At 38.0% G+C, this 16,708-nt stretch overlaps 1 protein-coding gene across 2 annotated transcripts in view; it reads right to left on the bottom strand.

Annotated features, from left to right (window-relative positions):
• Positions 1 to 16,708, bottom strand: part of LOC106881552 (E3 ubiquitin-protein ligase MIB1) — a 136,932-nt gene that overhangs the window by 7,063 nt on the left and 113,161 nt on the right. The window contains exons 15-17 of one of the 2 annotated variants that reach the window (XM_014931984.2): positions 13,752 to 13,838; positions 11,225 to 11,353; positions 6,948 to 7,040 (exon numbers count right to left, since the gene is read on the bottom strand). In XM_014931984.2, coding sequence (XP_014787470.1) covers positions 6,948 to 7,040; positions 11,225 to 11,353; positions 13,752 to 13,838 — 309 coding nt within the window. The remainder of the gene's footprint in view (positions 1 to 6,947; positions 7,041 to 11,224; positions 11,354 to 13,751; positions 13,839 to 16,708) is intronic. The other variant, XM_014931985.2, reaches the window with a different exon arrangement.

Here is a 16,708-nt window from a genome sequence, read left to right as displayed (position 1 = left end):
GAGAGGATGAGAGAGAGAGAGAGAGAGAGGATGAGAGAGAGAGAGAGAGAGAGGATGAGAGAGAGAATGGCATGGTTGGGTAGGCTTCAGGAAAGGGAAAGAGTGCAGTGCATGAGGTGGGAGATAATTTGGTAGTCCAGTGGGGGTGATCATTGTAATGCGTGGATGTGTAGAGGACAAATGGATAAAGAATGGCAAATGGGTGAAATGGTTCTGGGTAACAAGAGAAAAACAAAGTGGTATCGAGGAGGAGTTGCAGTGGGAGAGACAGTAAAGGGGAGTGAAACAAGGAGGAGGAGGAGGAGATTGGGTGAAGCACCCGTCTGAGCACATACACGTATAAGGCTTCCAGTTTTGTCGCAATGAGCAGGTCATCTCGAAAACCATGTATTGCCAGACATCCCTTTGTCCCCTCTGTGAGGGTCAGGGTTCTGAGGTCAGCTTTCACCACTTTGTTCCAGGACTTCCTGGGTCTCTCTCTTCTGCAAGCTTCATTCACAATAAGTGACTGACACTGCTTTATACAGCTGTCCTCATCCATACCAACACAGTCTTCTTTCTTGAACACCTTCGTACTAATTCTTTCATGCCCACCCACACTACACATCCAACAGAGCATGCTCGCTTCATTTCTTTCCAGTCTTCTGAAGTCCTCTATGTTCAAGGTCCATGTCTCAGTGCCATGCAGCATTGCAGTTCCAACACAAGCATCATACAATCTGCCTTCATTCTGCAGAGGAAAAAAACACCTTTGTTGCCAGCCATGGTAGCAGCTCCTCGAACTGTCTCCAACCCGTGCTTACTCTGGCTACCAAACTTTTGAAACAACCATGTTTTTACTAATTGCTTTAAGTATTTACAGAGTCAAGAGTGTAGATACCCTCTCAGCCCTCCCATTCTTGATTCAGTGAAATGTCCACGGATGTGACAGCTGGAAAGGAAAGGGTCTTCACCAACACTCAGCTGGTATTCATTTCAGCAGAATAGAATGGAATAATGTGGAATAAAGTGCCTTGCTCAAAGACACAATGGGCCACCCAGTTTAGGAATTGAACCCATGGGCTTATGATCATAAGCCCAACACCCTAACCACAAGGCCATGAAACTATTTTCTCTAACATACAAACAGACAGGCATACAGACAGACAGGCATACAGACAGACTAACAAACATATATTTTATTTATAAGATATTCATAGATATATCTTAGAGGACACTGAAACCATTTCTGTATTTTCCAGCATACAAATCAATGTTGTATATTGTGTAAACATTCAAACATCATCATTATCTTTCCAAATCCTGCTGCATTTCACATGGAACTTCTGGTCCTCCAAAACCATCTTTGTGGCATAAGTTGACCTACCTTTTTCGGATGTAAATTTTGGTCTGAAGAATTTGACTTGTATGCCAGAAAATACATTAGAAAAAAAAAAATACAAGATTTGTTGTTATCACCTTCAGTATCATCATCATCATCATCATCACCATCACCCTCATCATCATCATCATCATCATTATCGCCAATCTTTACCATATCACCTTAACAACCATTACCATCATCTCATCATCAACATTGCAATACCATCAGCACATAACCATTTCCACCACCATCATAACATCATGATCATCAGTCACACCATCATACAATCATCATCACCACCACCATCACCATTACCACTATCAGCATCCCCACCACCACCACCACCATCATCACTATCAGCAGCAGCACCACCACCACCACTGCCATTACCATCATCATCACCATGACTACCATCATCAGACCATCATCATCACCACCACCATCACTACCACCATCGTCACCATGAACACCACCACCATCGCCATCACCACCACCACCACCACCATCATCATCATCATCATCACAACAGAGTTGTTCAAGTCTTCACAGATGTTGTGTACTGAACAACTTCATGTCCCCAGTCTCCAGACATATTTTTTTAAAACTTCACTGATGCAACAGTGAGCACTAATTTCTCAGGGTTTAGCTACCACCTCCACCACCAACTCCCACTCCTAACAACTTGACATTCATCCAACTCAAAGATCCACCTCAGTTACAAACTGCATCACCAGCCTCCTCCAAACATCTTCAACACCTCTCTCCTCACCTCACTTCATAAGTAACTAACAAAAACAACCACACAAGTGAATACACCTTCTACACCACCATGCACAATGCTAGAAACAGCAACCAACTCTTCCTCAAATGACATCCTATTCACTTTAAGAGAAGAAGAGATACACTGGGTATTGGCTAACAACGTATTCCTGGATGACCATGTCTTCAATTGAAGGTTTTCTGGATCAAGACTGGACTAGAGATAAACAACAAACATGTGATGCCTCTACTTCCAGACTCATCAAGTTCTAACATCCTCCACTACATTCCATTCTTCTTGCTTGTCTACATGTATTTTTAGCATCTTTACATTAAATGTCCATGTCACACTGCCCTGTCAGTCCCCACTCCCCACCCTTCACCTCTCTCTCTCTCTCTCTCTCTCTCTCTCTCTCTCTCTCACACTGTCATCAATAAAAAACAGATGTTTGCCATAAACCACTTCTTCTCCCACTCTCCAACCAACCAATTCATCCATGAGTCATTATAGCATCAGCACCATCATCATCATCATCATCATCAACAGCAGCATCAGGGTCAGTTAGACATGAAACTATCTTGTTTTCTAGTACATCGGTGCAACTAATAATAAACACCTGGGGTGTAGGTGTTGTTTAAAAACATTGTTGCACCACATGCACATTGATTAATTGCATCAGCAACACCACCAACTGCACCGGCCACCCAGCCTAACAAAAAAATATCGTTTTCAATGTCACCTGGTCTCCCACATATTTCACTGAAGATAAGCATAATTGAAAAAGGTTTTTCCTTGTCTGCTGTCCAAGAGAATATAGAAATAATGAAAAACTGCCAATTCTAGTATCCTCATTACAACACAACACCATATCAAAGTGGCAGTTGATGGTTACTAATAGTAACATTCAACTGCCACTTTGATGTGGTGGCTTGCTTTATTGTTTATATATATATACATACATATATATATATATATATATATATATATATATATATATATATATAGGCAAAAGGTATATGAGAAGAGAGGAGAGTGAATGACGTAATCACAGAATACTGAAAGCATAAATTCTGCTAGGCTGGACATATTGCAAGGTTCACAGACAACAGGTGGACCCATGCAGAGGCAAAGTGGTATCCAAGAGGTTGGAAAAGGCCACTCAGAAAGCCTCTATGGTTATGGGAAGATGATTCAGTTAAACGATTTGGGCCAAAATGGAATACAATGGCACAATCAAGAGAGAATTGGAAGTGCATTGTGACCAGTGATATATAACCTCTGATAGTCTGGTCAATACAGTGATGTATGTGATGTGTGTGTGTGTGTGTACGTGTAGATACAGAAAGAGAGAGAGAGAGAGAGAACAGGGTGTTCTGGTTGCAATGATGCTAGTATAGCATTAGTTAAACTATACATAAAATAACGACAGACAGTGATTTGTCAAACTGTTGCTTATTGTGTGTCAAACATTTACAAATGGGAGAAAGAACAATCCACCCCTAAAGCCCAGGTCTTGTTATCCATTTCACGGGAAGTCCCTTTTCTGCCGATTAGTTCAATAACTAGTCCTCGCACGCAGTTGGTCTTCTACGAGCTCACAGGCAATACCTTACACTAGTTGATTTGTTGTTCTGTCAAGGTCACCTAAGTTGTTATTCTTCAGAGAAAAGACACACACACACACACACACACACACACACTCAAAATTAGTGTTATGTGTTGAGTCAAGATCAATCCATTATGATGGTCAGATCTGCTTCAACACCAAACCTCAAAAGAGAAGATGAAGACAAAGTATGACCCATGGCTCTTAAGTCGTGGTGGGAGTCATGTAGTATTGACATAATGAAGTTATTGAAGAGAGGACTGATTTAATGAGACAATAATTATGTTAATAATGGTGAAACAACAACAACAAAAGAGAAAACAACATATAATTAGACTGACTTTTAATGATTGAAAATTTAATGAGGCTGCAGTGGCAACAAACTTCTATATTTGAACTTCATTTAATTTGTTGTAAAGCCACACTTTCTAAGAATTAGTGAACATGCTAGAAAATTTTATACCATACATTCCTTTGAAAATTCTATGCCTCTCATTCTATTTTCCAGATTGAACTAACAATTTCTTTATTTCTAACATGAGAACATTTGTGATTATTCACTAGCAAAAGACTGGACTCAGCAACAGACTATTCTGGCAAAATCATTAACAAGCCGGGCAAAATGCTTAGCAGTATTCCATCCATTTTTACATTCTGAGTTCAAATTCTGCCAAGATTGACTTTACTTTTCGTTCTTTCAGGGTCAATAAAAATAAGTACCAGTTAAGCACTGGGGTCAATGTAATCGATTTACCCCACTCCCTGAAACTTGCAGGCCTTGTGCCAAAATTTGAAACTGATATTCATCAACACTGTTTTATTGTAACCTAAACTCTATGGACAGTTACATAAAAAAGATGCAAACTTTGGACACATCTCACTATGCTTCACACCATTTTTGTCTCATGAGGCCATCATTTGACAGTCTGGTCAACATCGTACAATAAGCGCTATTTTGCTGAGCTCATACTCTGCTGATTAATATAATCAAGTAAGTGTCATATTGGTTTAATAATTAACCACTATATTTGCTAAACTTAACCCTCTCAGACCTGGATCCTTGTGTCTAACTTTACCCTCCACCTGGACTCCTAAGCAAAAAATAAATAGTCGCATATACAGCTCAAGAGTAATGATTGCAGGCAAACTAATGGACAGAATCCGATATCACTATAAGACAATATGGAAACTAAGTTCAGAGTGGTGAAATAACAACAGCAAATGATGTACAATTAAACAAATGGACTGCATATACCAAAAATTATTCATAATTATAATATGAATTATCTATCACCTGGTCTGTTTTGGGGATTTAAATGAATTTAGTAAAACTTTAATACAACAAACATAATTACAAATAAGCAAATAAAATTTTAGAAAATACTTTAAATAAAAGAAATATTCCCTTCCCAAAAGGAACAGCCACCTCTATGAGGTTCCTACCAACAACCAAGCTATCACTCTCACTTCCAACATTTCAAGGGTTGTAGAAGCCGTAGTGAACAACTGTTTTCATTAGCTGCAGTCTCTCTCTCTCTCCCTATTCTCAATGACCACCATTATAGTTTCTAGTTAAACCAGATCTATCAGAGTTTGCTGTGCTATGTTACATACCAGTGGTCTGTCACTCTTGAGAATGAAAAGTCTATTTAACTAAACTGACCACCTTTGGGCTCCCATCACCACACATTTCATAAACCAGAAGCTTTTTATTAAACAATACAATTACATTATGTGCCAACAAGCTTACTTCTCTCTAGCCCAGTCTTTCAACTCTAGTGTACCCCAAAGTTCAGTAATGTCTCTCCCACTCTTGTTTCTGTACATTAAGCCAATTGCTGTCAATTCTAACCAACATAATCCTATGCAGATGAATCCATTCAATACTTTTCCTTAACACAACTATCATCCAGACATAAATACAACAGACCAGACCTTCCATTTTCTCCAAGTACACGAGTCTTGAAAACAATAGTCAAGTCATACCCTTGCTGTCTTCAAAGAGAAGACATTGGATAATGTAGTCGGGATAATCAGATAGAGAAATGTTTGATCTGCCAGATCAGGACTGGTCAGGCGCTAAACAGCTTTGTTGTTGAAACTGTATCCCAAACTAAGTTTCCTCTTTGTGGCAAGAAATATTTCCATCCCGATCAGTTACCAAATCTCTACAAAGTGCACAAGGAACCCACAATATAGTACTGCTTCCATATTGGTGACAACATACAAAAATATCCTTGACCAAAAAGCCATTCAACTGACTGAACTGAAATGAATTAAAAGAATCATATGTCAATATGCTTTAACCACCGAGTCACAAACCTGTTGTCGGCTCCCTCAGCTTCTTTCACTGCTCCTAAAGGAGCCTTTTTCTCTTTTGAACTAGTGCACTTTATACATCATCTGCCCCAACACAGCCGACACAACTGTCTCTCTCCTTCACTCAAATCTTATATTAAATTCTTTATTCTCTTCTATCCTCACCTACTGAAGTTCAATCTGAACACTGACCTTATCCATTTCACAAAGGAGATGGCCTGCCTTATGGATTCTATTCCTCTCCCTCTGGCTAATTAATTAGGAAAATAAATGGAAATGTTTTTAAAAGACTTCAAACAGTGATAGTAGTGTTGGAGTGGTTAATATAGTTGTGGACGGTTCAAGTAAAACTGCAGTGTTTACAATTGAAGAGACGGGAGGGTGAACAAGAATAGGAAAAGCTTTCAAATAAAAAACACAAGTGGTAGTGCAGCAGCAGCAGTTACAACAACAGGCCAGGTTAGCTGTAAGAGCTGCAACAGACCAGGTATGGCTGCAGTCGCTGTAGTAAGTGTAACAGCTGCAATGAAAGATGTAGGTGATCTGTGCTAACAGACCAATTATGGCTACCTCAGTGGCAACATAGCAGTCGCTACCACAACAGTAACAACAGACTAGGTGCTACTACAGGAGCTGCAACAACAACAACAACAACGACGACAGCATACCGGGTGCTACTGCAACAGACCAAGTGCCAGAACAGTTAGTAAGACAATAGTTGAAGTAGCAGACCATCAATAACTGGAGGTGGTAAGAGATGATAAAAGAGGGGTTGTATGGCAGGGCAAAGATGGAAGATGATGGAGATGGAGAGACAGGAGAAAATGAAGACAAAGAAAGCAAAAAAGCAAAGACGGCAGCAGCTGGCAGTGACTGTGGTGCAGAAAATAAACCCTTACAGTAGTTCTTTTCCAAACTGCATTTTGCTGGGAGTTGGCATCAGTCTCAGGGTTGTTGCCAATGGAAGTCATCCCCCCAAATGGTTCCACAGCCTAGAATACAAGAAATTTTGCTCATTCTTTCTTTTGGCTCACAAATATCTTGGATCATAAAAGTCTTCAAGACATTTTGCTTTACTTTTCTATCAGGTATCTTTGGTACGAGCTTACAATCCTACAACAAAGGTTGTGTCAATTTAGGCCAAACGCACAGTGAATATAGATATTCTAGGCACCACTACAAAGTAGAACTTAAAGATTTCATTTGGAATAAAAGAAAAACAATACAGACATACTTAAAATCAATAATTCTAATCATCAGGAAATACAGAGCTAGCTTCTCCAGTTTCACATTTAATGATCAGAAAAGAAAAGATGACCTGTTAGTAAAAGAAACATGTGACCTGTTGCAGTTTGGGGAGTGATATAGGGTTTTGAAGTATATTTATAATGTATTCTTTTAAATGAAATCACTGTTGAGTAATACTTGGTATTGGCATTAGAATATATTTTCACTGCTGTATGTAGTTTTGGCAGGTTTGAACACAAGGCTTTTGTTCTGTGATTGCAAACAGAAGTTATTTTATTTTCATTTATTTTATTTATTTTTTTTTTTTTGTAATAAAATTTTCCAAGAAAAATAAAATATATTTTAGAATATGTAAGAAAATATCATGATACTTTGAAGCAAATGAAACAAAAGAAGTGCCACGCCAAATAAACCACACTGTCTTCATTGTGTTTGGTAGAGTTATGAAACATTTTAGTAGTTTTGTTGCTGAAATCTTAGACAAAAAAGTCACCAAAGTCACAGCATGCTGCATTTAGGCAATATTTTCTTATTTTAGTAGGAAAAAAAAAAAAAAGAAAAGATTAGCAATTTCTCTAGATTAGTGATGGACTCAAGGAAAGAATGGAATTGAAAGTAGTAAATTAGAGAAATTAAATAAAAGCCACAGTAATTACTAAAAATAATAATAATAATAATAATAATAATAATACAGATAACAACAGTAACAATCACAATAAATATAATGATAATGATAACAATAATGATATAATTTGTCCTTTTTATCTTGTGGGTGGGTTGGCTGGGTCTGTAGTGCATTATATTGTCATTCTTTTCACACTCCTGCAATATTTGTAAGGCCCGACTTTTTTGTATCAAACTACTTCTGTAACCCTGCCACAGTTATCTCTCACCATCAGTATCTTCTCACTCACTAAACTCCCATCACATCTCTTTCTTCTCACACAAACACTCACACACAGTCTTTCATGTACAACACTTTTCTTTTTTTTTTTAGTTTTTTTATTGTCATCATCCATCTTTCATGACAGTTACCGTAATTCTTCAGTTTCAGTCACTCGACTCTGACTATGCAGGAGCACCACTCTCAAGAGTGTAAGGCCATAATATTGTAAACTGATACTTATTAAAATAAATACCAGTTAAGATTTGAACCCAGAACATAAGGAGACGCAATATAATAGCACAAAGTATTTTTCTCCAAAGCTCTACTAATTCTGCCACTGATGGCCCACTTATCCAACACACCATACTTAAGTCTGTTGAACCTCCATTAGACCTGCATTCAACACTTATCTTTGCAGCATCACATACTTCACACATGTCTATTCTTTGTTCAGAAGAGAAACATTTTTGTAACTAGTTTTGATCTCAACTTCTTGCCTTTGTGTGTACAACACTAACTCCCTAAACACAAACACCACACACTTTACAGAGTCATACATTACAAGCAGATTCCCTGTTGGGTGGTCGGTGTTAGGAAGGGCGTCCAGCCATAAGAACCCTGCCAAAACAGACACCAAAGTCTGGTACAGGCTCCTGTCAAACCGTCCAACCCATGCCAGCATGGAAGGTGGACATTAAATAATGATGATAATGATGATGATAATGATGAATACTGATTCTCTAGACATGTATAGCACATAAAATAAAAGTGACTCTCTACACACATTGTGGTACACAGAACTAACTTCCTAGCCACATGCAGTACTGATTCTCTGCACGCATACAGTACATAGCATTGACTCCTTATACACATGCAGTACACAAAACTAGCTTCTTACACGTGTACAGAACACAACACTGACTTCCTATACACTGGCAATACACATCAAGTACACAGAACTGAAAGCTAGTTGTTTTGTTATGTTTTATAACCCAGTCTCGAGTTTGGAACATTTTCTGCAGTTCTTCAAAAATTCCTACAAGAATCAGATCATCAGTGAACAATAAAAGTTCCTAAATATTCTGACCTTCAACTCCAGATTTAATGCTTCAAAGACTATGAAGACGTGAAAAAATCACTGCTGATCTTGATCTTGTTGGCAATATCTTCCTACACACACTGAACTGTCTTTACAGTCTTTTATTTAACTCCAGCTTCTTCATTCTTCACCCAACTATACATTATGGCATTTACTAGAAGCTGTTCTCTAAGACAAATTCAAAGAAGTGCAATTCGTTCTTTGCCTAAAATAACAAACAACTACTGCAGCTGCTTCATATGGCATCAGTGTTTCAAATCAACACTGCATTATATCTAACCTACTAACTTTCTTCTAACTTTACTATGACTCACACACACACTCTCTCTCTCTCTCTCTCTCTCTCTCTCTCTCTCTCTCAACTCATAGTCCATAAGCTTCAGGCCTCTGTTACTTCCTTTTCTAGTACAACGCTTTTCATTGTGTAACAAGTAACAATGTTATTATGTCAAGATAAGACATTTCCACAACCAGATGAACCAAACGACTACCAAGCACAGTACAATCTACACAGCACTCCCTGGCAGACTTACAACTTTCACTGCTTTCATTTCCTGTGAGGTGCAAGAACCTATGACTGATAAACCAAAGAGTCTATTATAAAATGTGTCTATTATAATGACCTAAATGATGAGGTTAGCAATATATGATTGAAAGGCAGCGAAATACAGTCTCAGGTTATGTTTATGTTAGTTTGGAATGAAATGTGAAGTACTGGAACAAAGTCATACAAAATCAAGCATTTGAAAGTTAACAACCATGCTAACAGATCAGGATAGTTATAGAAAACTCTCAGCTTCACTTCAAATTATTACTCTGTAGTCATCATATTAACTCACCAGAAGACAACGTTGCCATCCCCATACCTGAAGCCTAGCAACAATAACATCACTGACAAAGGCTAAGATGGCAAACTCACTTCCTTCAACACCAGACGCCATACTAGTTGCCCTCAATTTTAAAGGTCAGATTAGTTACCTACAACTGCACAAACCAAAGTAGTCACCCTCAATCCTTGGGACTAGAATAGTTACCCTCAACTCCAGAGACCAGACTAGTTACCCCTACTCCTAGACATCAGATTAGTTACCTTCAGCCATAGACGAGTTACCCTCACCTCCAAAATCTATATGCTTACCCTCACTCCCAGGGCCCAGATTAACAACCCTCTGCTCAACTCCAGAGAGTGACTAGTTACCCTCAACTCCAGAATTCAGATTAGTTACTGTCAGTTCCAGAGTTCATTTTAATTACCCATTGTGTCACCCATTTCCTCAATTTTATGTTGTATGTCTCCACCAAGCCCCATGTATTTGAGTGGTCTTCATCCTCTATTAGGGGTGTGGAAATTTCTAAAATATAACATCTAATATGCCTTGGTGTTCTGTATGATAGCAGTGTCCAGTAAAGCCTACTCTATGTTGAACAGTAATAGCAGAGATTGGTGGAATGCATTCATAGGTTTCCTCTTTGGTTTTGGGCCCTAGGTTGCTATCCATAAGACAAGACTTACTGACACACAAGGAAGAAGCCTCAGAGGTTTGTAACAAGTTTCACATCTGCCAATCAACTATTTTAAAGTCATCAAGGCTGGTCTTCTTCCGGGCATATGGAGGGAGTATTCTTCTCTATGGAGCTGATATGTGGACTACAACGAAGGAACATCATAATTGCTTTGATGATGAATATCTGCGAAATCACTGACATTTGAAACAGACTAGTGATGGAGGAAGACAACAGGTAAAGACCAGTGTTAGAGAAACATCTGGAAACAAATTAAAATATTTTATTAGCAATGCCTCGCCTTCTGTCAGATTCACAACAAAAATAAAGTGTTAGTACAAAAGATTAGAGAAAAAAAATGTTGGAATCCTTAATGAGGTTTTCTGCAAAACTGCAAATGTTTGGTTCAACATCAAAGTAGTTAGATGGTAATTCCTTACCCTGCTAACATCTTGCATATCTTGAAGTTGTCGAAGTTGTGAAAGTGTATGATGGCGTAATGCCTCATGGAGTGGCGTATCACCATCTTTATCCGGAACATTCAGGTTACATTTTTCCCGAACAAGTAACTGGGCATAAAAAAGATAATAAAATAAAATAAGAGTACAAATTTTATAAATCAATATTATAAATATGCCACATCACAGCACAAAATTTAAAACATTTCCAAATATATTTAGTTAATCATGCTAATGAATAAATAAATTTAATTTACTTTCTAAATATATCTCATCATCCCCCTTAATTGAGAAAAAGAATTAAATATCTTTTTTGCCAAGTGTAATTTGCATAATCAAAAAATGCAAAGAAGGGAAATAACTCAAGAGAGTCAATGACACGAATTTGGCTAATTAAGCTAAAAAAAAGTGTAATGAAGAGCATCAAATAAAGACTAAACTTTCTTCATCATCCACAAAGACATATGCATGTGCACATACAAACACATGATAGGCTTCTGCACAGTTTCCATCCAGTAAAGACATTCATAAAGCAGTAGTTGGCCCATGACTATAGTAGAAGAATGTGTCCATAAATCTCCCCTTTGTCTTTGTGCTCATGCCATAGGATATTTTGAGCCTTCTGAGAAACCCGGTGTACATTTCATCATGCCAATCTCCAAGATCCTTCTTCAAAGTCCATGTTTCAACTCCAAGAGGAAGAATGCTTCTTACACGCACCCTGAAAAAGGTCAGCCTTATTGACTTTGAAATACTTAATTGCCAGATGTTCCAAAGCTTGTTACAAGCACTGCAGGTTTCATATCTAAATGTCTGCAAGTTTTTATTATAAACACACACATACCAGCGCATTTAAACACACACACACACACATACACAAATGCACACTGAGTCTATTATTTGCAAATCTGTGTAATTAACAGCATGCATCACAGTGTGTGTGTGTGTGTGTGTGTGTGCAAGAGAAAGCATAAAACTTGAAGGACCAACAGCATAAAAATTCCATTTCAAGTTAAGCAAAATAAATTTTATGCTTATTACATGGTCTCATCTTCCTTTTGAAACTGTCCAACATACAAAAACACATACATTAAATTAGCAACACTCTCTCACTACTTAAGACTGTCTTTGCATTTGTTTAGCTATATCTAGACATTTGCATGCCTTCTATTAACAGAGATGGAATATGAAGATATGAGAGAGAGAGAGAGAGAGAGAGAAAGAAAGAGAGAGAGAGAGAAAGAGAGATCAAGAAAATACACATTTCTGGTAGAAAAGTGGAATTCAGTACATGTATGATATCTAGGTTTTCAGATCATAATTCTCTCACCGACCACTACAAATTTGTGACAGAACTAATATAAAGAAATCTATATTTTTCTGAAGTGTAAAATTATCTCCCCTTAACCAAGAGAACTCAGAAATGACTACAGTAACTATTCAACAAGTAGATTTCATGTTATACAATTTCATGACCCTCAACTATAGTTTAGTTAGTTTGGCCGTTCTCCTGGAAGCTTTAATGATTTTATTCGAGCACACCATCCATCATGGTCCCCCGTACATGTTGTTCTTAATTCTTCAACATTTGCCATTTCACTGTTTTCAAGCAAGTTGTTCACACAAGGTAGACATTTTCTTCTGTATGTTCTTCCTTCAATTGACTGCCATAAGACACACAAATCCTGCTGGGTGCCTGACACAATGACCAGTAATTCCCATTCTCCTCTGCGGAATCTTCTCATTCACTTTGGGTACCCACAACTATAATCAGTTACATATCTCATGTACCACCGTCCAATGACATAAGCTAACAGCCAAAACTGTAAGGCACTGACTTCCTCTTAGTCTTGGACACAACTTCAGCTAGTTCTCCTCTGCTATGATTTAAGAAGAACACTGGACCTAATTACTAGGGCTGCTTGATCAAGGATGACCAGGGACTGACACCTGCATCAATTCATCCAGTTGGTCAACATCCACTCCAAGTCTGGCATCTATTTGGATGTATTTTCAAAACCATTTTAACAAAATTATGTGCATAACAAGCATCAGCATAAAACACTGTCATTCACAAAAAAACACATTTTCTTTGGTTGGTTGAGACAACTGACATCTTTCACTCTCAATGATTTCTTTATCTAACAAAATAAAAAATAAAAGGGTGAAAAATAACCAGTTGTTTTAGTCTACACGATCTGACGTGTTGACAGGTGGCCAAGAATTAATAAATAAACATTATTGACAAGACATAACACAAATAATTCTGAAGACCCAGTGATGAATGATGTTATAACGAACAGAAAAAAGTTTAAAGTAAATAGCTGACAGAGCAGGAAAACTGACTGTTGTGTGTGTGCATATTATATATATATATATATATATATATAGACACACACACACACACACACACACATACACACTTACACAAAAAAATTAGTGAAGTTGACTGCTTTATTTACATATATATGTACACACACACACATGCTTACATACTTTATATACTTACACGAACAATCTGTGTGTGTTGTCTCTCGACAGCCAGGTGTAAAGCAGTTTGTAGGTTGACGTTCTGAATATCCATGTTCGCTTTGCCCTGATGAAATAAATAATAGAAAATAGATATATAAAAATAAATAATATATTTTATATAGAAATGCATAATAGAAAAGACATATAGATGCATATCTATGAACAGATAGAATACTATAGCACACTGGTATCTACTAATAGCTGGTGATATGAATTGTTGACAGTGAAGTGTCATACCCTTGGACAGACTACAATGAACTGTGCTATACTGTGATATCTACTCACAGCTAGCTAGGCTATAGGTAGTTTAATGTGTTTCTCTTGGTATAATGGACTGTTGACAGGTTTAAGTTTTGGTCATGGATATTGTACAGCAACCTATACTACACTGTAGTATCTACTTACAGTTTGATGGACGATAATGTTATGGATTAGAAATTCAAATCTGTTGAATTGGTGTGGCTGTGTGGTTAAGAAGTTTGCTTCCCAACCACATGGTTTCAGGTTCAGTCCCACTGTGTGGCACCTTCAGTAAGTGTTTCTAATGTAGTCCTGGGCCAAGTCCATCATGTGTGTGTATGTATGTATGTGTGTGAATGTGTGGGTGTTTGTATCTCCATGTCAGTTATTTTCAATATTCTGCAAAAACATGTCTGACCGACCATGGGGAAATATTACCTTGCTTGGTAACAAGTATGGGTTGGTCACAGGAAGGATAACTAGGCATAGAAAGTCTGCTTCAATAAAACCCAACCAACCCATACAATCTAGGAAAAGTCAACATTAAAACGATGATGATGATGATATAGACAGTTCTATACACAGATAATCAGAAAAACAGGGAGTGCCCATGACTTTTGGTGACCCTCTCAAAAACAGCGAGATCTCACATTGGAGAGATCAATAAAGTTGATGGAGACCCTTATTCAATCAGTCTTTTCTGCAAAACTGCTAAGCTACGGGAACGCAAATGTAGACCAAACAGAGAGGTTGGCCACTCAAGTTGATTTCAGTTGTGTAGATGGGGTGATTAATGATATGAAGGTAGAGAAGGCACCTTACCCACCAAGAATTATTACCAAGATGTTAAGATATCTAGTGGAGTAAGACACAGGTAAGTGACAACTAATGACTAGCACAGCAGTATTGTCATCATCTGTTACAGGGACAAAGGAGATGCACCAGAGAGAGGGAAATACAGACATATCAAACTGTTAGACTAGATTATGTAAAAGCTAAAGAAAGTTTTATAGATCAATTGATTAAGAAAGAAATCTAGATGAGATGCAATTCAGCTTCATGCCAGAAAGAAATACAACTGAAGCCTTCTCATAGTACAGGAAACAAAGAGCAGGCCCCGATATCTGGGTTTTATTTACCTAGATAAACCTTTGTTGACTTGGGGAATATCTTCGAGGATCTAGTGAAGGCCTTTGACTGTCCCAAGCTTTGTTAATTCATGGTCACTGAGAAAGTTAGGAGTACACAAATGACTGCATAGACCATGTATGGAAGAGTTAGCAATGAGTTTAGTAGCAAATTTAGTGTTCAAGTAGATATCCAGCATGATCCAGCCCTGAACCTTCTCCTAATCATTATGCTCCTCCAAGCTACAATAGAAGAGTTTGATCTAAGTTTTATAACAGATTCTTTAGAAGATTTACAGAAGAGATCCCAGATGTAGAAATAAAATCTAGAACTGAGAGACCAACTCTTAGCAAGACCTAAAATATAAATAAGTTGAAGAGAAAACAAGACTAAACTACTGTCAGAGAAATGCCTGGTCAGATTGAAGAGAACGTGGGACAAAGCAGTAAGGACTGATTTTTGGATATTACATTTTACAAAGGAGACTCTCAAAAACGGTGTTGATTGCCAACATACAATGCCATCTAACTGTGCAAGTATGGAGAAACATGTTAAAAACGGTGCTGGTGACAGAAACTGGGAAACACAAGATGGATAGATGGATGGATGGATGGATATACACACTGTCAACTCTACCAAAATTGTCTTCTACCGGTTCAATACTCACTCATCTCTCTATCATTCATTTCTTCATCACTCACTCTTATCTATTCATTGTACCATGTTGCCTGTGTAACAATGGAGACTATTAAACCTACACATATTCAACCCCACACCAACATTTCTATCACTTTGTCACACTCATCCATCACAAGGCCTATGAATAAGGGATTGCATCAGATCTACTCATACCCCATATATTCTAACCTCACCCTTTCTGTTACTGCCAATCAATGTTTCTGCTGTACCACTTACTATTATCGACATCCATTACTTTCTTACCAATGTCCACTTCTTTTACTATCCATTACTCTCTCTCTCTCTCTCTCTCTCTCTCCATCTACCATTCTCTCTCTCCCATCACATTTGCTTTCTCCATCCATCCACCCTAGTTATTCTTCTGTCAATGTTCTCCCTTCTATTTATCTTCTTGGTCACACTGCTGTCATAGAAAGAAAGAACACATCTTAAAAGTAATATGGACACTTTAAATCTACAGGGTTCACTAATTCAGGTGCCACAATAAAATAATAAAAACGCACCCTGTCCACTCTGTAGAATGACTGGCAAATGAACAGATATAATGTGGAGCTGAGAGAGAGACCTTCACCCTTGTCAAGGACATGACAACCTCTTTCATGCTGGTATTACAACAAAATGTACCAAGTACACTCTGTAAGGTGATTAGTGATAGGAAGGGCATCCAGTGGAGATAAGAGTGATGATGATGATGATGTGTACATATATACATGTGTGTGTGTGCGTGTGAGATTGCACACGTGTGCGCCCAGACACACACACACACACACACACACACACACACACACACACACACTCTCAGAGAGTTGCTGCTGCTACTGCTGTCACCACCACCACCACTACCACTACCAAAATCAAGGCTATTCT

This window comes from Octopus bimaculoides, chromosome 13, assembly GCF_001194135.2.
Source record: "Octopus bimaculoides isolate UCB-OBI-ISO-001 chromosome 13, ASM119413v2, whole genome shotgun sequence".
Classification (NCBI taxonomy): domain Eukaryota; kingdom Metazoa; phylum Mollusca; class Cephalopoda; order Octopoda; family Octopodidae; genus Octopus; species Octopus bimaculoides.
This window is presented reverse-complemented; position numbering and strand designations above follow the sequence as displayed.